This window comes from Malus sylvestris, chromosome 10 (genome assembly GCF_916048215.2).
Source record: "Malus sylvestris chromosome 10, drMalSylv7.2, whole genome shotgun sequence".
Lineage (NCBI taxonomy): Eukaryota > Viridiplantae > Streptophyta > Magnoliopsida > Rosales > Rosaceae > Malus > Malus sylvestris.
The window spans coordinates 5,048,805-5,072,169 of NC_062269.1; the positions used below are offsets into that span (position 1 = coordinate 5,048,805).

General features: G+C 38.4%; 2 protein-coding genes and 1 long non-coding RNA gene across 7 annotated transcripts; all 3 read right to left on the reverse strand.

Annotated features, from left to right (window-relative positions):
• Positions 1-732: 732 nt before the first annotated feature.
• Positions 733-3,076, reverse strand: LOC126585072 (monooxygenase 1-like). The gene is made up of 6 exons (XM_050249461.1): positions 2,926-3,076; positions 2,397-2,543; positions 2,250-2,300; positions 1,784-1,952; positions 1,452-1,683; positions 733-1,353 (listed from the first exon to the last, which is right to left on the reverse strand). Exons 1-6 carry the CDS (start codon positions 3,006-3,008, stop codon positions 815-817), a joined length of 1,221 nt encoding a protein of 406 aa, XP_050105418.1. The 5' UTR covers positions 3,009-3,076; the 3' UTR covers positions 733-814.
• Positions 3,077-4,769: 1,693 nt separating this feature from the next.
• Positions 4,770-22,901, reverse strand: LOC126586642 (uncharacterized aarF domain-containing protein kinase At1g71810, chloroplastic). Of its 5 annotated transcripts, XM_050251554.1 has the most exons (21): positions 22,325-22,896; positions 22,195-22,239; positions 21,974-22,012; positions 20,969-21,139; positions 20,700-20,852; positions 20,426-20,461; positions 20,179-20,222; positions 14,285-14,375; positions 13,742-13,783; positions 13,521-13,629; positions 12,840-12,954; positions 12,702-12,751; positions 12,491-12,569; positions 11,826-11,876; positions 10,888-11,029; positions 10,703-10,747; positions 10,086-10,190; positions 9,932-9,973; positions 7,378-7,548; positions 6,344-6,463; positions 4,770-5,179 (listed from the first exon to the last, which is right to left on the reverse strand). In XM_050251554.1, exons 1-21 carry the CDS (start codon positions 22,694-22,696, stop codon positions 5,075-5,077), a joined length of 2,127 nt encoding a protein of 708 aa, XP_050107511.1. In that variant the 5' UTR covers positions 22,697-22,896; the 3' UTR covers positions 4,770-5,074. The 5 variants fall into 5 exon arrangements, 4 of the variants coding, with proteins under 4 accessions (XP_050107511.1, XP_050107514.1, XP_050107513.1 ...); XM_050251557.1 differs by lacking the exon at positions 7,378-7,548 and having other exon boundaries at positions 22,325-22,899; XM_050251556.1 differs by lacking the exon at positions 11,826-11,876 and having other exon boundaries at positions 22,325-22,897.
• LOC126586643 (uncharacterized) lies at positions 7,755-9,925 on the reverse strand. Its single transcript, XR_007610869.1, has 2 exons — positions 9,712-9,925; positions 7,755-8,088 (listed from the first exon to the last, which is right to left on the reverse strand). It is a non-coding gene; the product is annotated as an uncharacterized LOC126586643 (long non-coding RNA).
• Positions 22,902-23,365: the final 464 nt, after the last annotated feature.

Consider the following 23,365-nt stretch of genomic DNA (forward strand, 5'->3'; position numbering starts at 1 on the left):
TTAATACAAGTTCTCTCTTCAAATTTGGTATTGTCATTTCAATACAAAGCATTAAACAATTTCTCTTTCTCTTCACCAGTCCCGTATTGTGATCGAATTCTCTACATAAGTAAATAACTTAAGTTGAGCCATTCCCACTCAATGACACAATCTTTTAGTTAGAAGTTAAATAGCGCAATTTTCATCATTCAAATCTCGTCTACCAACAATAACCAATAGTGGCACGCTTGCAATCTTCAATCTCATATTGAAGTAAATTCCCAGCACACCCACAAGGACCATGGCGAATTTATGGGGCGAACAGGTTCCTTCGGTTTGGTCCATGATGTCTGCCTAAGAGAGATAATATAAGTGTAGTTTGTTACATGTGCAAGCACCAACTTGCTTTACTAAAGCAACAAAAGGTATGGTATCGATTCAATCGATTTTGATTGTTTGTAACAGTATGTTCACTTAACTTTTGACGATCCTTCGCTCCAAACGCTGTGTACTTTGCTTGAGGTATATTCAAAAAACTACAAAAGCTTCTTGTATCGTTTCATCAACGAAAGCTTCTTGGATCGCTTCATCATCTGTATCGCCAATAGGTTTCTTCCCAGTTATTTTGTTATTTACAGTTATTTATGTGCTACTTCAAGTCTTGAGGGTGTATGACTCGATGCCTCGCGAACATGGAAAAAGAACATTTACAAATTTGCTTGCAATGTGGCCGTGGTTTATGACAAAGCGGTGTAATCAAATTTACGGGAATGAAATTTAAATTTGGTTTCAAGGCACCACGCCTGACATTAACCAACTAACGGAATTCATATTTTTAAAGACGTCCACAATCATATCGAGTGTGACGAATTACATCACTAAATAGAGTAGCCATCAAGATTAAACACACAAATTTAAGCATCGACCCTGAATCTTGTTGCAGCAAACCAAGTAGATAAGTTTGTGTAGAGAGCATCACCAATCTCATCCTTCTCTCTTTCACATACTTGTCGAAAGCCTCTCCCACTTCAACCATCATTCCATTCCTTCCACTCCATTTTTTGTAGTAATTTTTGGCCAATGCGGGAGCCAAGCTTCTAGCAATAACAATGGCGTCTTCGATGCCTGCGGAGCCTCCCTGACCGATGAAAGGCCCCATCACATGCATGGCATCTCCAGCCACCGTCACGCTTCCTTTTCGAAAATTTTGTACTACTATCTCCCATGGCGGACGATATCTCAAGCGCACGTGAGATACTGATTCTAGTTCACTCTTTCTTATCATGTCTACCATTTCTGAAGGAAATTCCTCGAGTATTGATTGTAATGTAAATTGTCGAATGAGCTCTGGATCCTTTGAAACCTTCGACGGATCTGCTACACATACAATTTCTTTGATGTAGTCACGATTCACATAACAAGGGATACAATTTTGTAGAAGAAAAAGAAAAAGAAAAAGAAAAAGAATGCACCTTGTCCGCCATGCACTTGGTGAGAGACGAACCAGTAGACCAAGTTATCATGAACTGGAAGTCTTCCAATTGTGTTCTTGTCACCCTTAACTTGTACAAACTCGTTTCCAAAATTATGACCACCTGCGTAAACTGTAAAACCTCTAACCTCCGATAACATGAACGGCTTTGATGGTTTTACCCCGATGAAATCTGCAACAACTGATTTTGTTCCATCACATCCGATCACAACCTGATTTGGTAATTAACACCATTAATCGATATTAGAAAACTGATAAAATTGTAACGATAGAGAGAAGAGATGAAGCGATCGGGTTGTAGTGTAGATGTACCTTGGCTTTGATGGTGCTTCCGTTGTGGAGTTGAAGAGTTGGATAGGAAGTTAACGAGTCCAACTTAACAGAGATTGCTTGGCATCCAAGGCGTATGGTACCAACTGGCAAGCTCTCTGCTAGTGTTGTGATCAGATCACTCCGTTTCAAGCATCGTGCTTCCGCGCCTCTATCAAATGACTTAATATTATTTCATTTATTAACCGATTTCAAACTTACATTTATTTCTAACGAAATTAAAGAACTAATATATCACTTGATGATCAAATTTGAGTAAAACATTTTATGACTAGCATTATTGAATCAGATATTATTTGAGAGCTATTCTTGACATTCTAACAATCTCATTTTGCACACTCCTGTTGTATATTATCATATGCATGGGATACAAAATGTCTTTTTCCTGGTGCTAATAACATTTCCTAGCATTATTTGAATTAATTGGGGGTCATATATACTCACTTACCCATATGATATTTTTTGTTGCTTGCCATTATGAAGGTATATGTCGCGGGCCCTATACAAGACAAGAGTAAGTTATTTCGTATCAGATAGACATGTTTACAAAAAATGTAAGGAGCCGAGCAATGTTCGAATATATAGACATATGTACCCTTGAAGTGGTAGGGCAGTTTGTCTGAGCTTTGAGGCCACACCAAGCTCATCCAAGGCTCGCCAACCATTTGCCCGAATAGTGATACCTCCTCCGGTAGCACGTAGGGATTCTGATCTTTCCAACACTACACTTGTAAACCCCTTTCTGCATGATATATGCACAATATATATTCATATACACTGCTACAACTGCCATTTAATCTAACGGTCAACTAATTTCGGATTGTAGAGATGATCCTTGAATAAAGATCTAAAAAATGGACGACTGGATATGAAGTGTGGTGGGCCCTACAAGGATCCTAAAATAGCTTATTTGAGGAATACCTCAACAGAAGGAAGGAGACTGTATGTATGTGTGTGTATATATAAACATACATACATATATCTGTATGTATTCATGTAAATAACTATGCTGATATATAGCTCTGTAAAATTCTGAAATAACAAATAAATATAAAAACAAACCATTCACATGGAGCATAAATTTGTAATGAACAAATGAACTAGGTGGTAGTGAAAGATGAAACCTATGAAGAGCAAGGGCAGTTGCGAGGCCGCAGATTCCACCACCAACAATGGCGATCCCTATCTCTTCATCGCCTACTTCCATCTCTCTCTCTCTCTCTCTCTCTCTCTCTCTCTCTCTCTCTCTCTCTCTCTCAAACACACACACACCTCTCAAACACACACACACACAGAGTTTTTGGTTGAAATATGCTTTACCTATTTTGTCTTATTTATTTACCCTTTACCTGGTGAAGTGTCCTGTTGAAAATTGCCAAATGGCAATCGGGTCCTACTCATAATGCCGTGCATTTTCCATATATGTATATGGTTGATTGTGTAACGCCTTTGTCTGATTGGTACATAAAACTACATTATTTTGTGGCTTTTTGCTATCATATCAAGTAATGATTTCATTTAAAATTTAGGGTAAATTACACTTTCATATATCAAGTTTGGGCTCTATTTCAATTCTTTACAACATCTTTAAAACATTTCACTTTCATACCTTGAGTGCTATTTTATTTCAAAATAATACATCCGTTACATTTTCCATATATGCCACGTGGCAAATTTTATTTTATTTTATTTTTAAAACCTGAATTTTCTCAACCAAAAAAAAAAAAAAACCAACAACATTGAAACCAGCGACCCTAACCCAGCAACAACAAGAAGAGGGAGGGAAAAAAAAAAAACCACTATACCTTAGTACTTAAGGTATGAAAGTGAAATGTTTTGAAGATGTTGTAAGGAATTGAAATAGACCTTAAACTTAAGGTATAAAAGTGTAATTTACCCTAAAATTTAAAAACAATGGTTCGATTTCAAAAGAGGTGAAATTGCATGAATGACTCATTCTTTTCCACTTTTGTTAAATTGTACCATAACATGGCACATCCGTCTAATTTCCGTTCGCAATTTCATCAATACGAGTTCATGACTCGCAAGAGGTCCCCTTAGGTTCTGTTTGTACTTAAAATTGGCAAATTTCACTCTTTTTGACTAAAGTCAAATTATGGTATTTTGTGGGGTTATTGTAAAATTAGATTAGACTTATATCAAGTGACACGTGTTTAGCTTACAGATATCAAAGTGGTACCCATTATTATATTGATATATGTTTAGAGATATTTCTCATACAAGTAAGGTTGGTTGGTATAATGTAGCATGTGGCTTCATTTAATATCATTTCTTAAGGAGGTGGATTTGGGGGAGGTAGAATCTGCATCAAGTTGCTTTGTGTTTGTACTATGGTTACTCAAACAATTAAACAAATCTCTCTCTAGAAAACCAACAGCTGTACTCTTTTCATTTCAAAGCTCTCTGATTTCATTATAGATTTGTTGTCTTTACAAGTATTCCTCCATTTCAATACAAGTTCTCTATGTGAATTGTTATTGTCATTTCAATACAAAGCACGTAAGCAATTCATCGTTCTCTTTACTATTTATATATTGTGATTGAATTCTCTATATAAGTAAACTTCTTATCATACAAGGAAAAGAAGAACCTAAATTGAGCCACTCCCAGTTGCATAATCTTTCGATTATAAGTTAAACAATGCAATCTCCTTACGCAAATCCATCTACTAGTAGTAACTAGTAGTGGCACGCTGACAATCTCCAATCTCATGTTCAAGTGAGTTCTCGGCCTACCCGCAAGGCCCATTGCGAATATATTGGGCAAACAAATCGGCACGCTCGGTGGAACCCTTACATAGAGTGTAAAGTATCTCTCTTTGAAAAAAAAAGAAAAAAGAAAAAAAAACTCTAGGTTCTTATTGCCCGAGTAAGAACATATGATTTCCAAGCTAGGAGAACCATGAATGAGAGAGATCACCAAAGGAGAATCAACGTCGACAATAAAATGAGAGAAATTTTAGCTTTAGCTCTAGCTTTAATTATTTAAATTCATAGGGAGGTCTAAACATTGTTTTGAGACATCACTTTGAACCTTTGCACAACTCGTCCATACCTATGTAATTTTCGTGGGAACAAATACAGCCCATAAAATCCAGAAAAAAAAAAAAAAGAGCTCAAAATAGTTTCTCAGGTATTGGAACCCTCTGAGTTCCCGCTTGTCACAGTTGTATCGTGTGCTTTCGAATTTCTGTACAGATCACATGACGAATAAGCTAGCGACTTTGCATGCTGTGGAAAATGCATTTAGAAATCATAAAACAATCCTTCGGATTGTCCTTGCAGCAGCACGGGAAATTAATCGTCCGGTAAGATCAGCTGGGAGATTAAGCAACTGCTGTTGTGATTCTGGTGGAAGCTGCCAAAGTAAAATTGCAATCAGCAAGCATGTAAAATGTAATCCTCATATTAACAGAGTATCAAATTAACTTTAGGCACAAATTCAAGGCTTGTTTCTAAAGTTAAGTTTAAGAAAACAACCGATGATGCTTTCAATTCATTGTAATAAAACGATGCCTCCCCTGAAGCCCGGTGATGCAAGCACTTGAATGTGACAAAAAATAAATTGAACTTCCTAGCACGGTAGCACCCCACAAGTCCCGACCCCATCTACAGCCCTCACCTCCTACGCCCCAGCACCCACCCATTAAACCCCATTTCTCAATCCTGGCTTCGCCGCAGGTGCTATAGATACAAAAACATAATGTACCAGCTGGTGAAAAGGTATAATCTGTTTGCCACACTGATACGCGATCAAATATCAGGGAATGAGTGGCATACGTTTGCAGTAATCCAGACAACTACAAGGCCCAGATATACGAACAAAACTATATGCAGACGAGCCAATTTCTGACCTAAATAATCACTAAATCCAGACAAGCATCTATTGCCTAAAACTTTTAACAGCTATTTTGCCACTGCCTGAAAATTAGTCATTTCTAATAATAAAATCTGAAATCCTAGTTGAAACCCTATTCTGTGAAGACTCCTCAGAGATTGCTGAGAAATAACACCCATCGTCTCTAGGACTACTGTTATGTCCTATTGAATCTGAAAATATTGATGAGACATGAATGATCATCCAAACACTAACGATGTCCTGAGCAATCAAGTTATTCCAGAACTACAATGGCTGGAACAGAAAGAGAGTAATTTTGTATTTTAACATGTCAACAAATCAACAAGTGTCTTTCACCAACACTATTTCCTAGTATAACAATATTTTGATTACTTAATTGTCATGATAGAACAGTGTCCTTAATTTGTGCCATGTGTAATGTGTACTTCAATAGAAACCATCATGTTAAACAAGTGCATGGGTGCAAAAACAAGTTTGTTCTGATTACTTCATTGTCATAATAGAAGAGATGTCCTAAATTTGTACCGTGTAATGTGTACAATATGATGTTCATTAAAATGATGTAAATTAGCGTTTTCTCTTATCGTTATTATAGAAACCATCGTGCCAAACGAGTGCACAGGTGCAAAAACAAGTTTGTTCCAACAGAAATTAGTTCCTTACCTCAGGAAGAACAGAAAGGAGAGGTAGAATTTCTTGAACGGATGCAAGTTGGTTGAAAACTAATGCTGCTTCGTCTGAGTTCATTTTCTGATTCTTGTAAGGGGTATCGTCTCTAATTACCTACAAGCCAAAGTTGATATTGATCAGTAACTAGCAATCTTAAGATTACTTGCCAACTGAAAAAGTCACATGCTTTAGTGATAAATAAAATGAATGCAAATAATTAGCAACAAAGCTTACTCATACTACTTTTTTTTATTCTAGTGTATTTGAGTCTTTGACCAGACTAATCGCTAGGCCCCCGGCCTGACCCCACAACATTTGGGGAGCGAGAAACTCTAGCATTTGCTAGGTGGGTACTGTGGGAGAGAGTCGAACCCCAGACCACATGGGAGCAAACCAAGGACCTGACAGCTAGACCAAACTCTTAGGACATACTATAAAATGACATTATTGCAACAAAATTGCCTAGAACATACTAGAACATGGTAAGTCCAAGTGAAAAGTAACTTTCTGAAAATGATATCTTCCCCTTAAAGGTTCCAATTCACAAATATTTAGAAGGTTGTTTAAATTGAACCCCAAAGCTGCTTTGCCTCCATCTTTTCCATTTATCCAAATAGCTACTCTTGTTTGTCGATGTCATCAGAGTAATTAATTTATTAATTGAACTCAAGTGAATGGCCGCTACATTTAGGCCAAAGAATTTGAAAAAGAGCCTTAACACCAATCTAGGAGACAATCTGTAAAGAACTTCCAACACTCAAAATGACCTATCAATAGATATTTTTGTATTTTGTCACACAGAAAACTGTTTGAAAAAATAAACCATCTGATAAAGAAGAAAATAATAGTTGATATTCATATTGATCAAAACTTAGATTTACTAACATATCTAGACTCCACATACTTGCATATCAAAACATAAGTGTCATCACCAGACTACTGTTAGAAGCTTCCGAGGAAAGTCCTAAGCTATACCACAACCAGAAACCACGCCAACTCCACCATGCCAAACAAGCTCAAAATCTTACTGGTTTGGAGTTTTCATTTCTTTGCAACCCTGACAGCAATCGGAGAAGGCGACGGAGTGTTCTTAAGTTGATTTTGTCTTCATTGGTCATTGTTGAGATGGAAAAGGTAGCAGCGAAAGGTATACTTGTCCTAACAGAGTCCAAGGTTGCCAGCCCAAGTGCATCCAATCCCTACCATCAGTTGTGGAAGGAAATAGGAAAGAAAAAAAAAATTACCAAACAATAAGAATAGCAAGAACAACGACTAAAATAAATTGATTACAAAAATTGGACTTGTAACCTGAAAGAAGTGTTGAGAATATCGCGTTTAAGAATGGGAAAAATAGAACAAACTCTGGAAATCGAAAACAAATAACTAAGATAAATAGCACCAAGAATTTACGTGTTAGGCAATATGTGCCTACGTCCACAGGACAGCAACAACAATCTTTCACTGTATCAATAATGAGTACAACAAATAATCTTGCCAAATCTCTAGAACTAGGACCTGACAAAAAACCTGAAAGAACAAGAACAAGAAATACACCATCTCTTTTCTTTTCTCTCGCACACAGTTTACAATATTCTCTCACTCTAATCCCTTGAGTGGTATACAATTTATTGTTTTGCTCACCCCTCAAATCTAGTACAATAGCCCCTTTATATAGACATAATAAAGGTCTTCTTCAATAAGGATTATTAATCCTAATTGGAATCTAGTTATGAATCCTACTCCAATTGAGAAACTAACTCCAATTGGGAAAACAATTTAATCCTCTAAGACTATTAATTCCCAATAGACTTAGGACAACTAATCATGGGCCGGAAAAAACCCAACAATCTCCCCTCCCAGACCATGAGGAAGGTATACCATAATAGGATTGCTCCTCTTTACCAAACTCCCATTGATCGAACTTTTCATGACCAAACTCCCCCTGATCGAAATACCCATAACCAAGCTCCCCCTGATCGAACTACTCATTAACCAAGACCCTCTTGATTAGATTTCTCTTGACCAGGCTCCCCCTGATCGCAACACCCATCGTCATTGGCAAAGGTAATTATAGACTTCTTTGCCAGAAAACCATCAATCATCTGCATTAAAGAAGCTCTTCATCGTAAGTCACAACACTTGTAGTATTGTTCCCATCCTTTTGTTCCTTTTTCCATTTACAACAATGCTTCTTCATGTGACCCTTTTTCCCACAATAGTGGCAGTCGCCATTGAATCTCGTCTCACCAGAATTTTTGCCTCTGAATCTCGTCTCACCAAAATTTTTGCCTCTTTTCTCTGTGACAAAGAGTTGTCCAGTGCTTGCACATGAAGCTTTTCTCCTTGTTTCTTTAAACATGCTATCCTTAACGGCATCCATAGACAGTACACCATTAGAAGCCGAATTGCTTACAGTTACGACAAAGGTTTCCCAACTATCTGGCAAGGATCCTAGCAACAAAAGTGCTAGCAGCTCTTCTTCAATATTCAAACCCATAGTGGCTACCTGATTGATCACGTTTTGAAAGTTGTTCAAGTGCTCGGTTACACTAACATCTTCCGCATACTTCATGTTGACAAGCTCTTTGATAAGGAATGCTTTCTTGGCAACGGTCTTCTTCTCAAAGAGGGATTCTAACTTCTTCCAAAGAGCTTGCGCATCAGTTTCTTTAGACACATGGTGATATATGCTCTCGTCCACCCATTGTCTAATCGTACCAATAGTTTTACGATTCATCTTGGTCCAATTGGCATCAGACATATTTTCTGGCTTGCTCCTAACACCTTCAATTGGCTCATGGAGATCTTTACAATAAAGCATGTCCTCCATTCTTGATTTCCACATAACCCAGTTGGAGCGGGTGAGTTTCATCATAATTGAACCCTCCATTCTAAACGGATATTAGCCGAACCTGGCTCTGATACCACTTGTTGAGAATATCGCATTTAAGAATGGGAAAAATAGAACAAACTCTAGAAATCGAAAACAAATAACCAAGATAAATAGCACCAAGAATTTACGTGGTTCGGCAATATGTGCCTACGTCCACGGGACAGCAATAACAATCTTTCACTATATCAATAATGAGTACAACAAATAATCTTGCCAAATCTCTAGAACTAGGACTTGACAAAAAACCTGAAAGAACAAGAACAAGAAATACACTATCTCTTTTCTTTTCTCTCGCACACAGTTTACAATATTCTCTCTCTAATCCCTTGAGTGGTATACAATTTATTGTTTTGCTCCCCCCTCAAATCTAGTACAATAGCCCCTTTATATAGACATAATAAAGGTCTTCTTCAATAAGGATTATTAATCCTAATTGGAATAGTTATGAATCCTACTCCAATTGAGAAACTAACTCCAATTGGGTAAACAACTCCAATTGGGAAAACAACTCCAATTGGGAAAACAATTTAATCCTCTAAGACTATTAATTCCCAATAGACTTAGGACAACTAATCATGGGCTGGAAAAAACCCAACAAGAAGAAATTCAAAATTGGACTGACTTAAATGCTTTCACCATTATACTGTGGATTACAACTAAAATAACAGGCATATGACGAATAATTCTACCTTAACAAATTCTTGAAGAAGTAGATCCCTCACAAATGCACCCTGAAATCGCATTATTATATCATTACAAATAAAGAAAGATATGAAATTGATTTTATGATTCGGGCTTCCCAGATTGAAGATGAATAGGAAATAAGTACGTAAATATTAGTACCTTCTCTGCCAAAATAAAAGAAAGGACTTGTTTGACAACTACCCTAGAATTAGCATCATCTTCTTGCTTTCTCGACACAACCTTCTCTGTTCTAGCACGGAGAGCCTACAAAAAAACAGTAATTGACATTTATTCAAACATCATGTGAGCTTCTGCATAAGCTAAACAAGACAAGATTAGAAAGCTAACATGCAACCAGGGGAATTTAGAAAGGCTACTCGTGTTCTGAAGCTGGTAATAGCTGAGGTACACTCAAGGTCAACCTAGAGTAGATTTCTCTATGGACCAGGAGTACATGTAGCCGTTTGGACAAAAATGTGGAATGCATTTTCTGCTATCATGTTATGACTAGAGCATCCAACACAATTAATTGGCAATTGGTGTAGAGGCCCAAGATCTTAAACTACTAATGCAAGCCTTTCATGTCCCATGTGGGGCAAATACTCTCAACAAGGTATTGAGATTTGAGATAGTATGAGCCAAAATGCATCAAGTATCTAAATCACATGCCATTTGTAATGGAGATTTCACAAGAAACAGACCGGGAAACCTACATCTCAATCATAAAATTGGGAAACGAGACTAATGAAGAAAATATAGGAAGCGGTAGTTATTACCTCAGAAAGTAAAGACTCTAGACGGTCGATATTGAAAACGCCATCCTGATAAGGGAGGATTTAGGAATTAAGGCTGTGGTACAAAGGATATGGTGCACATAGACAGTTTTAAATTAATGAAGCAACCGAACAAAGATACATAACTCAAATGCTTAAAAATGAAAAACATTGTATGAAACCTTTACCTCATAAAGAAGGGCCTGCAGGGAGGACTTGAGCTCTATTGAGCTGTCTGTTAATACTTTTCGAGCAATCCATGGGTATGTGCTACCTAAAACTTTGTAATCTGGGTTGAACCCAATGGCAACACCCTCCAATACAGCAAGGCTGAGAGATGTAAAAGAGTATTAAACAACACAAAATAACACCACTGTTTAACATTTGGTAGGCACTTAAATGAGAGAACTTCTCACAAATTCCAGATTTATCATATCCAACCAAAATGTCTTGTTGAGTCCAGGTATTACAAAATATATTGATCTGTTCATGCTTCCAAAGGTTTTCAAAGTAAATCTTGCCGATCCAATTTTTGAGCCATATAGATGACTTGTAAGCCTAATGTACCCACTAAATTATAAGTTTTTCCCTTGGTGCCCTATGATAAAAAACAATATTCATGATATGCTTTAGAAAAGAAGTATATTTGTTCACCTCCACATTTGTGTTATGTGCAAAAAAGACAGCAAGAACAAAGGGATCACATGTGGGCAATGCTCTCCATCCAATTCAATAATACAAACTGTCCCTATATTAGATGCCATTGAAGTATTATCCTCCAAAAAAAAATAGAAAACCATTTAGTCATCTAGCTGTCATCAAACAGACGGAAGAGCACTGTTTATTTCAATAAAATGATGTGATGATAACCAGATGACTAAGCGATTTCTAACTTGGTCAATGTTGGCAGAGATGATTCATCAAGGAACCTAAAAGTGGAGAACCCTACAATTTGCAATTTTGGTAAAGGATTGTAGTCGCAAAAAAATAAAGAAGTTATGTGATGATCAGGTTAAGTGGATTTAACTTGTCACAGATTACTTCTCTTTGAGTATCATAATCAAATATAACTTGACAGTGCAAGAGGTCCATTTTATATTTTTGGAAAGTGGAAACCCAAATGTACCTTCGAATGACAAGAGAAAAATAAGAAGGTATACGAAATTTGAACTTGTACCTGAAACAAACAAAGAGAAAATCTATCGAGTCATTAATGAAAAATAATACCCAAAGCACTAGGGTTGCACAAGTCAACTTCAATATAACAGTAGATTCTTCCAATCTTCAGGAACTATGACAGAAAATGGTTACTTTTTGAAGGCAAAGATTCCTTGGATATCATCAGAAGTAGGGCAAACAGAGAAATATAAGTTATAAATATTGTGTGGTTTTGCACAACTTTGCCTACACCAATTACAAGAGAAATTCCACTTAGACAAGAGGTTCTATAAGCTTAAGTTAAACAAGTTTTTCATACGTCGACAGCCCCTAGAATGGTTGCTTGTTTGCCAGCATAAAAAAGAAAGTCTGAATTTTCCATGGAAGCCAGCTCGAAATATTGGATCTTAGGTGCATTGCCACAATGTGGATGAAACACATGTGCCTTACTGGACTTGAAGGGCTTTGTTCCCCAAAATCAAAGGGAAGATGCTGATGTTGGTGGTGGTGATGGAGGTCGTGATAACAATAATAATGACGGGAATGATGTGGATGCCACTGAAGTTGGCTTTTCATTTATAAATGTATAGGATATATCTTTGAAGGGATAAAATGAAATGAAAAATGACTTACATGGTGGCTCCTAAATCTCCTAATAGGTCTCCAAAGCTAATATTTCGCACCCCTTTGTCAACAGCATTCTGAAAGACACCTAAAGAACAGCAATAAAGGTCTTATCAGACCAGTTAATGGAGCCCCTCCACAGAAAGAGTTCACTAACTTAAACTTTTAATCCCAACAAACCAGACTGAATCCATAGGTTCAAGAAGACACAGAAAGAAACCTGTTAAAGCCTTTGTAACAGCTTCCTTGTCTGCAGTTGGTGGAATAAATCTGAAGAGTTTGTCAGAAAATTACCAAGTAACTACCAGCAAATACAACAAGAATTTTCAGAAATTGAAGAAATAGACAAACATGATACCCAAGAGTAACAAAGTCCTTAGCCAATGCACCAAAATCACGGTTTACAAGATGGAGAGAAGCTTCAATAAATCCAATGCGGAGTTCTTGATTAAATTCACCCATCATACCAAAATCTGGTGGTGGAACCGTGGAAGACATTAAAAGTTAAATCTGATTGATATACAATATCTGTAAGTACATAACAGGAACAGTAATTAAATAGGCATAGTGTGCAAACATAGTACGACGGATAAATCAAACATATAAGCAATCAATGAGACACAAATTGATTAAGGAGAGCCTAAAAGTGACCAAAAAACTATCATTCAGTTATATTCATTCAATATAAAATTATAAATGACTTTGTATGTGTAAAATAAATTCATCAATTCCTTAAACAAATTTTTTTATTAGAAAACCTACTACTCGATTATAAAATAAAGTTATTATAAGAGGCCTATTTTGTCTCAGACAGGCTCCTACCATCCACCGTCCTTCATAAGTAACTATTCTTTCTTGCTTGCCAGCAACTACAAAATTTTTGTCTGAGACAGGCTCCTACTATCCACCGTCATTCATAAGTAACTATTCTTTCTTGCTCAGCAGCAACTACGATTTATTATTCCTCCATTTTTACATATTTCCTTTTGTTATGTACAAAACATGTACAGTTAATGGCACTTGTGCGCAAGGCTCATACCTAAATAAGCAAGTTTCCCATCAAATGTACGAAGAAGATTTCCAGGGTGTGGATCTGCATGGTAGAATCCACATTCCAGAAGTTGATTGAATGAGCAGTACGTCCCGACCTAATCAGAACCAAGAAGAAGGCATTTTATTTAGCACTTATACAAAGAAAAAAAATCAGAGAAATTAATAAATTCAGTAATGCTGAAAATTAAAGTTTGTTTAGCGCATGACCTCAACCAAGTAAAGATCATTCACTTCTGACAGCTTCTGCCCCTAGTATATAAGTAAACAAAAATAAAAACATAAGTTGAGACGAAATCAACAACTAAACGGTACATAAAAATACATCTTTAAGGAAAATATTTCAAGTACTTAGGTCACATACAACTACCAGTTGCAATTCATATGATATTCAGGAGTGATTTACTTAAGAACTTTGCCTTAACTTGCAAAAGAAATGGGAGAGAGAAAAGTTGTACCATGGATACCCAGCATTTAAGGATCTTTTGTTTACAAAGAAACAAATAAAAATTCAGAATCAAAACTTGAGCTTAGAACTTAATAGTGCAATAGTTACAAAATAAATTCTAATATTGTTTAGTTACAATATCTCATAGGAGTCCTGAATCTAAAGTGGTTTCGTAATTTACATTCATGCACTCAAATTAAATGAAATAATTTAAATAGAATGGTCACCAAGCCATTTGAAGTTGTCCTTTCTAGGGTTTGGCATCCAGACTAGTGAATAAAGACAAAAACCGCAATAGCAATTACCTCTACCCATTCCATCACAAGAACCCTGCGAGTTGTGTAATCCAGATACATTTCCGGAACCAAAACGTCAGGTATACCACCGTATAGCTGTCTGATCACAATTAGAGCATCAATATAGACATTAAGTTCAATATGAATCATAAAATTGATAACAAGTGGAAAGGATTTAAGGTTATCAAGGAAGTGAAAGAAAATGTAAAATGATGCTTTGAAAATTTCATGATGATACTGTAAGGTCAATGCCAAAAAATGTTACTGCAGCTGAAACAATTTTTCATCTCTAAAATTTAGAGAATATTATCAAGCATCATTATCATATTTAACTAGTGAAGCATCAGGCAGGAATCAAGATAAGAGCATAGAACTATTACTTAGTTCCAAAGGATAAAGCTTACAAATTGAAGCTTTTAGGTGATCATGAGACAATTCATAATCTAAATTTCACAGTAACTTCTTTGCTTAGAGTATAAAGTATAACATTTCAAGAGATAGAAACGAGGTACCTTAAATTAGTTAACCTATAAGCTTAGTAACCTTTCAACGAAACAAAATTAATAACAATATATCAATTATGTAACAACAACAACAACAACAAAGCCTTTTCCCACTAAGTGGGGTCGGCTATATGAATCCTAGAACGCCATTGCGCTCGGTTTTGTGTCATGTCCTCCGTTAGATCCAAGTACTCTAAGTCTTTTCTTAGAGTCTCTTCCAAAGTTTTCCTAGGTCTTCCTCTACCCCTTCGGCCCTAAACCTCTGTCCCGTAGTCACATCTTCGAACCGGAGCGTCAGTCGGCCTTCTTTGCACATGTCCAAATCACCAGAGCCGATTTTCTCTCATCTTTCCTACAATTTCGGCTACTCCTACTGTACCTCGGATATCCTCATTCCCAATTTTATCCTTTCTCGTGTGCCCACACATCCCACGAAGCATCCTCATCTCCGCTACACCCATTTTGTGTACGTGTTGATGCTTCACCACCCAACATTCTCTGCCATACAACATCGCTGGCCTTATTGCCGTCCTATAAAATTTTCCCTTGAGCTTCAGTGGCCTACGACGGTCACACAACACGCCGGATGCACTCTTTCCATCCAGCTCATATTCTATGGTTGAGATCTCCATCTAATTCTCCGTTCTCTTGCAAGATAGATCATAGGTAACGAAAACGGTCGCTTTTTGTGATCTTCGCTAGATTGCTCCGGTCATTAGTGTGGATAAGTAAATAAATGGATAGAGATAGGAAAGCAAACACAAGATGTACGTGGTTCACCCAGATTGGCTACGTCCACGGAATAGAAGAGTTCTCATTAATTGTGAAGGGTTTACACAAGTACATAGGTTCAAGCTCTCCTTTAGTGAGTACGAGTGAATGATTTAGTACAAATGACATTAGGAAATATTGTGGGAGAATGATCTCGTAATCACGAAACTTCTAAGTATCGGAGTGTGGTGTCGTCTTGACTTGCCTTATCTGTCTCATAGGTAGATGTGGCATCTTCTCTGGAAGTACTCTTCCTCCATCCAGGGGTGGTATCTTTAACTGGTGGAGATGCACAAGGTAATGTATCAATTTCACTTGAAGCTTACTTGTAGTTTCAGGCTTGGTCAAGCGCGATACAAACCATGTAGTAGGAGTCCCCCAAGTCGCCGAGCTAGGGGGTCTGCTGAAAGAGGTGACAGACAAGGTAAGCAATCAGAGCTCCGACTGATTGTTCACCTTCTCCCCATCTTGCAGCAGCATGAAGGATAAAGAGAAGAAAAATGAGAAGAGATGATATGAGATACTTTTGCTTTTGAAGAAGTAACTTTCCACAGGCTTATTCTTGAACTGAGCTGGAGGGTTTTCTGGTTTCCTCCAGAGTATAAGGCCGACTGAAGAATTTGAGGGTCAAAACAAGTCCATCAAATCTAGAGTACGTTCCACCCTGCTGATATGGGATACTTTTGCTTTTGACAGAGTAATGGATGTATCGGCACGTGTGCTGTTACGCTTGTCTCCACATGCTTCCTTGTATCCTTCGCACTTGCCCTATCTGTTCCTCAAGCAGATGCGGAATCTTCCCTGGAAACATAAGATGTTGAAGATGAGTACTCGAGAGCAATGCCAGGTAAGTAATCAGGTAAGGGGTTCCAGGCAGTCAGTTCCTGGCTGGAAGCTTGATTCCAAGTGCTGACTGATTGCTCTCTTTCTCCTTATCTTGCAGGTAAAAACAAGGTCAAAAGAAAAAACAGGAAAAAAGCATGATATGGGATACTCTTGCTTTTAACCCTGATGATATGAGATATTCTTGCTCTAGTATAGCTTGTTTGCAGAGGTATTATCGGGGGGAAAGAAAGCTGAATATTTCGAAAGGCTTTGTTGGGAGTGCCCTCTCAGATATGATGAAGGGTTGAGCATTTTTGCAGGTCTGCCTGTCCGTTGGGGATGGAGGTCGACATATATAGGAGTCTCCCTAACAACAAGTAGTAATGCTATTCCTTTACCCTGCTTGGTCATAGCACGGTAGTGGGAGCTGCCAGTTTCACATGTTTTAACTCTGTCAGAGCACTTTGAAAAAGTGGTCTGTGGTATCTGGCTCTCGAGATTCGGAGAACGATGCCTCTTCGATTTTTGAGAAAGCAATCATGTTGGGGGTCTGACTCTCGAGATTCGGAGAGCAGTGTCTCTTCGATTTTTGAGGAAGTAATCATGTTGGGAGTCTGGCTCTCGAGATTCGGAGGGCGGTGCCTCTTCGATTTTGGAGCAAGCAATCTTGTTGGGAGTGTTGTCTCGAATGTGAGTAAAGGTTGGACATGTTTGCTAGTCTACCTTGCCACGAAGCACAAAGGTTGACACATAGGGACTTTCCAATTATCCAGCAATGGTACTGTTCCTTTACCCTCTCTTCGATTTTGAGAAAGTAGTCATGTTGGGAGTCTGGCTCTCGAGATTCGGAGGACGGTGCCTCTTCGATTTTGGAGCAAGCAATCTTGTTGGGACTGTTTTCTCGAATGTGAGTAAAGGTTGGGCATGTTTGCTAGTCTACCTTGCCACGAAGCACAGAGGTTGACACACAGGGACTTTCCAATTATCCAGCAGTGGTACTGTTCCTTTACCCTTGTGGGTAATAATATGGTAGCTAGACCTTCAAAATTTATGGGTCTAAACTTTGTTAGTGCTGTTTCTTTGCTATTCTTTTACCTTTCTTGGTCAGAGCGATGTAGTGGGAGCTACAAGCTTCACGTGCTCAACTTTGGCAGAGAACTTTGGCAAAGTGATCTGTGGTACCCATGAGTTATTGTTGCGTGTGGGAAGTGGGTGATTGAACAGTAAGATTCATGTGCTTTCTACTTCACCAGAAGTCTTCGACAGAATGCCCATAATTTCTGCAAAGCTGAGTGTGCGTGTGACAGGTGCTGACAAGGCTAGAAAAGTAGGTGCCTCTTTGATTTCTGAGATCGGCCCTCGTGGTCTCTGAGCAGCCCAGCTTTTGAGAAAGCGAGCGCCTCTTCGATTGATTCGGAGAACGGTGCCTCACCGATTTTTGAGAAAGCAATCATGCTGGGGGTCTGGCTCTCGAGATTCGGGGAGCAGTGTCTCTTCGATTTTTGAGAAAGTAATCATGTTGGGAGAGTGGCTCTCGAGATTCGGAGGGCGGTGCCTCTTCGATTTTGGAGCAAGCAATCTTGTTGGGAGTGTTTTCTCGAATGTGAGTAAAGGTTGGGCATGTTTGCTAGTCTACCTTGCCACGAAGCACAGAGGTTGACACACAGGGACTTTCCAATTATCCAGCAATGGTACTGTTCCTTTACCCTCTCTTCGATTTTTAAGAAAGTAGTCATGTTGGGAGTCTGGCTCTTTAGATTCGGAGGACGGTGCCTCTTCGATTTTGGAGCAAGCAATCTTATTGGGAGTGTTTTCTCGAATGTGAGTAAAGGTTGGGCATGTTTGCTAGTCTACCTTGCCACGAAGCACAGAGGTTGACATACATGGACTTTCCAATTATCCAGCAGTGGTACTGTTCCTTTACCCTTGTGGGTAATAATATGGTAGCTAGACCTTCAAAATTTATGGGTCTAAACTTTGTTAGTGCTGTTTCTTTGCTATTCTTTTACCCTTCTTGGTCAGAGCGATGTAGTGGGAGCTGCAAGCTTCACGTGCTCAACTTTGGCAGAGAACTTTGGCAAAGTTATCTGTGGTACCCATGAGCTATTGTTGCGTGTGGGAAGTGGGTGATTGAACAGTAAGATTCATGTGTTTTCTACTTCCCCAGAAGTCTTTGACAGAATGCCCATAATTTCCGCAAAGCTGAGTGTGCGTGTGACAGGTGCTGACAAGGCTGGAAAAGTAGGTGCCGCTTCGATTTCTGAGATCGGCCCTCGTGGTCTCTAGGGAGCCCAGCTTTTGAGAAAGCGAGCGCCTCTTCGATTTCTGAGATCGGCCTTCGTGGTCTTTGAGCAGCCCAACTTTTGAGAAAGCAAACGGCTCTTCGATTTCTGAGATCAACCCTCGTGATCTCTAAGCAGCCCAACTTTTGAGAAAGCAAACGCCTCTTCGATTTCTGAGCAGGCGCCTCTTTGATTTCTGAAGCTCCGTCGAGTGCAGATTTTTATAGGGGCTGACATTAAGTTCCAAAGCACACTTGAATCTCCACCAGTAGAAGCTTCATTCTTGCACTTCTAAGATCTTGATTTGTCCGACCTCTTCTCTCTTCAACACCTTTGAAAATGTCTGGCCCCTCCGACCGTCGTTTTGACTTGAACCTTGTTGAAGAGGCAGCCCCGCCTTCTCCAGACAACATATGGCGCCCATCCTTCGTCTCCCCAACTGGTCCTCTTACCGTTGGGGATTCCGTGATGAAGAATGATATGACCGCTGCGGTGGTGGCCAGGAACCTTCTCACTCCCAAAGATAACAGACTACTTTCCAAACGGTCTGATGAGTTAGCTGTTAAGGATTCGCTGGCTCTCAGTGTTCAGAGTGCAGGTTCTGTGTCTAATATGGCACAACGCCTATTTGCTCGAACCCGCCAAGTTGAATCATTGGCGGCTGAAGTGATGAGTCTCAAACAGGAGATTAGAGGGCTCAAGCATGAGAATAAACAGTTGCACCGGCTCGCACATGACTATGCTACAAACATGAAGAGGAAGCTTGACCAGATGAAGGAAACTGATGGTCAGGTTTTACTTGATCATCAGAGATTTGTGGGTTTGTTCCAAAGGCATTTATTGCCTTCGTCTTCTGGGGCTGTACCGCGTAATGAAGCTCCAAATGATCAACCTCTGATGCCTCCTCCTTCTAGGGTTCTGTCCAGTACTGAGGCTCCAAATGATCCCCCTCCGGTGCCTTCTCTTTCTGGGGCTCTACCGACTGCTGAGACTTCTCCTAAGCAACCTTTGTGAAGGCTCCCTCTTGTGTGTTTATTTTGACTCATGTATATGTACATATTTGTAGCTTATCGGGGATATCAATAAATAAGTTTTCCTTCATTTCAACGCATTGTGTTAAAGGATGAGGAAAATAATATCATCTCAGCTCAGAGAGAGAAGAGAAAGAAAAGTGACAAATTGAAGCAGGCAAAACAATCCTGGGGATTATTGCTAAAGCATTTATCAAGTATCCCCTGTTATAGGGTGATTGGCACAGGAATCTGGAAAGACCCACGTTAATGCACTCAGAAATATTAAAAGGTATAACTTATGACACCTGAGACATTAATCATGTGACAGAGAGAAAGGACAATGAACCTCATATACATGCATAAATTGTATTGCTGCATAAAAAAAGTAGACAGAACTTTCAATTATATGTTCTTGTGTTTAGATGGGCTCTATTTATTATGCTTTGAATTTAATTCCTACATAACTATCAATCACTAAGATAATGTGAATTTGAAATCCCTGTTCTTACCTGAATCTGATACCATTATTTGCTTCAGTTCTGTAGTCCATCTCCTGCATTCAATATGATTTACCTGTATTCAATTTAAAGTTCTAAGACTAAACCTTATACAGCCAAAATGATATCATAGATAATAGAATGATATTGAGGGAATGAAAAAAGGGAAGCAAGTGATAACACATGACAAATTGAAGGTATGCTGCTATAAGTAGCAAGCCAATAAATCAACAAAGAGCATATAGGGGTCACTTTTTACCCGAAAAAGACTTGATGCCCATTCATCAACAACTGCCTGCATGTCAAGTTCACGTAGATGTTATGAAAAGCCAAGAAGGTGTCAAAAGATACAAATAAAAATAAAAATAAAACAAAAATATGCGCATACACATTGTATCATACATTGGTATGTACTAATGTTTGTTTGTATAGTTAAAATCATCATCAATGCCATAATGGATGCGTAAATTTTTATCTCATTGACACTATACTAGATGGGTGGTGCAAAACTAGGTTACATGTTTCAACATTACCTGAAGATCAGTGTTTAATTTTCTTATTCTCCTAAGTAGACCTGCTAGAAAACGCAAGATCAATATGTCTAAGGAAATAGCAGCTTGTACTCCTGGCCTTTGCACTTTTACTGCAACAAGCTGTCCCGTACGGCGAAGCCTGGCTTGATAAACCTAGCATTAGAGAGACACAGGAAGATTTATGAATTTGAATTTCAAGATAAAAATGAAGACTGAAGATGCCAAAACCTAAGTTACAGGATCAAGAACAAAGCATAAACAAATCAAACCTGTCCAAGGGAAGCTGCAGCTACAGGTTCCGGTGAGATCTCTGAGAAAAGCTCTTCTATCGGTAAACCGAGTTCTTGTTCTACTGTGTTTATAGCAACTTCCGTAAAAAATGGAGATATTCGATCTTGCAACAGTGAGAGCTCATCCAAGTATGACGGTGGTATCAAGTCCTTAAAAAGAAAGAGCAAAGTTAATAGGAAAACCAAAGCTACTGATGAGATAGACCCATAAATCTAAGGGCCTATTTGTTATCCTTCTTGGATTCAATTTCTTGTTTTTCAGAAATGATGAATGTAACTAAATTACTGAATACTCATTTAAAAAAAAAAAAAAAAAAAAAAAAAAAAAAAAAAAAGAAAGAAAGGATCCAAGAAGTATACCAAACAACCCTAACATTCTGCAAAAAAAAAAAACTGAAAAAATGATCCCTTACTCTCTTTAGTCTCCAACGATTTTTTTGAAGTACTGTAATATAATTGGGCAGGACACATCAACTTCCTTTGCAGTGAGAAATCAATGAAAATTTAACATCCATAGAGAGGACTCAAGGCATCAATTATTTGTTTACAAATGCACAATCACTGCTTCAGAGCTAAGAGATGACACACTTTCGTGGATAAGTGGCTCTATGGAACCCCAGAACTACTTTTGGAAACAATGCCAATATCTTGGCGACTAAAACACTAAGACATGAAATGTATAAGGATGGATAAATTTCTTAGAGAATTCATCAAGAATGTCTACAGAAGCTGGCCTATAAGCATACTGATCTTGGGGATGCATGAGAATTACTCTGAAAATTAGTTTTGTATGCGACGGGAAACTGTCACCAAGGCATTCTGAAATATCCAATTTGCACATGAGGCCTTAAAAGCATTAATTTTAGAAAAGTGCATTACATATTAAAAGTGAAGGCAGACATTCTGAAGGAATATGTAATTTGACGTTTCACCAAGGTAGGAAGAACATCATGCTGCAATAACTGTAAAGTATGAGCAACTTACCGGTCGAGATGAGATGGCCTGAGCAATTTTGATATATGCCTATAAGATTAAGAAAAAACATAAAAAAGTTGAAACTTAATACAACAACAAATCACAAATAATTAACAAATGTAATCAACTGAATTTTTGAAGTCCATGAAAAGGATAATCAAAGTAAATTCAGCAGGAGAAGCTTATTGTAATTGTAAGTGAAACAGAGGGAAGAAGTATGCATAACGCACCGGTCCGAGTTCTACCAGAATATTCCGAAGCTCGGCAGCTCTAACCTGCAACAAAACAAATTAACCAATCATTAATTAATACTGTAAACGTAATAACAAATTCAGAACAAGAACAGAATTACAGACTGACCTCGAACATTCGGTCAGAGCGCTCCGTCAGGTTATCAATGTAGCGAACCGCGAACCACTTGCCGAAAGTGAAGGCAATCTGAGAGAGTCGGCGGAGAAGAATCAGAGGCTTCCGCCGGTAAATGGCGCCGATTTTGGAGATATCGTAGTCGGCTATGGAGTTGGCCTCGGGGGCGCTGAGCTCGAAGATGTAGCCCGACTTCTTGGTGAAGGCGTCGAGTTCGACGACGTCGTTTCCGGCGGCGCATCGCAGAATGGAGCGACGACGGCGGGGGCGGGGGAAAGAGGATGAAGAGAACCGCCGGAGGGGGTTGGGTGCGGAAGGGGAAAGGGAGGAGGAGGGGAGAGAAGGCGAGGGAAGGCGGAGAATCATTTTCCGGAAGGGAAGCGAAGAAGTGGAGGAGGAACTGGAATGGTGGGAAAGTGAGTGGTGTGGTGTGTGAAATGAGCCGATGGCGGATTGGAATTTGGAGAGGAGGTTTTGTGGAATTTGAACCACTCGTGTTATGCAGTCGTGTATGAATTGAATGAATAAATCAATGTTGAAGAATGTTTGTCAGCAAGCGAACGTTGCATTTCGCGGCCGTTTCTTTTTTTGGATAATGAGCCTTTTGTTTTCCGTACTTAGGCCGAAATACATGCGAAAAAGGTAAAAATAGTTTTAGAATATATATATTTTAAAACTATTTCTGCTATATTATAAAAATAAATATTTGTAAAATAAGGTTGTATGTTTGGTAAGCCTATTTTGTAAAAGTGCGTTTAACAAAAAAAATGTCTGAATGTTTGATAAATTTTTATATAAAATTTAGGTAGATATGTTAAATAACTAAAATGATATGATATTAAATGTGACATAATAATTAATATTGTCAAACATATTTGGTTTTCTAGATTTTCTATATTTTTCTACTGTTATTGACAACAGTTTTTAAAAAAGCATTTTTTATACCAACATATTTGGTGTTTTATATTTTTTAATAAGCAAATTTTTTTTAAAAGCACCACAACCCCTTATCCTTCGCAAAAGAGCAGTGAACTT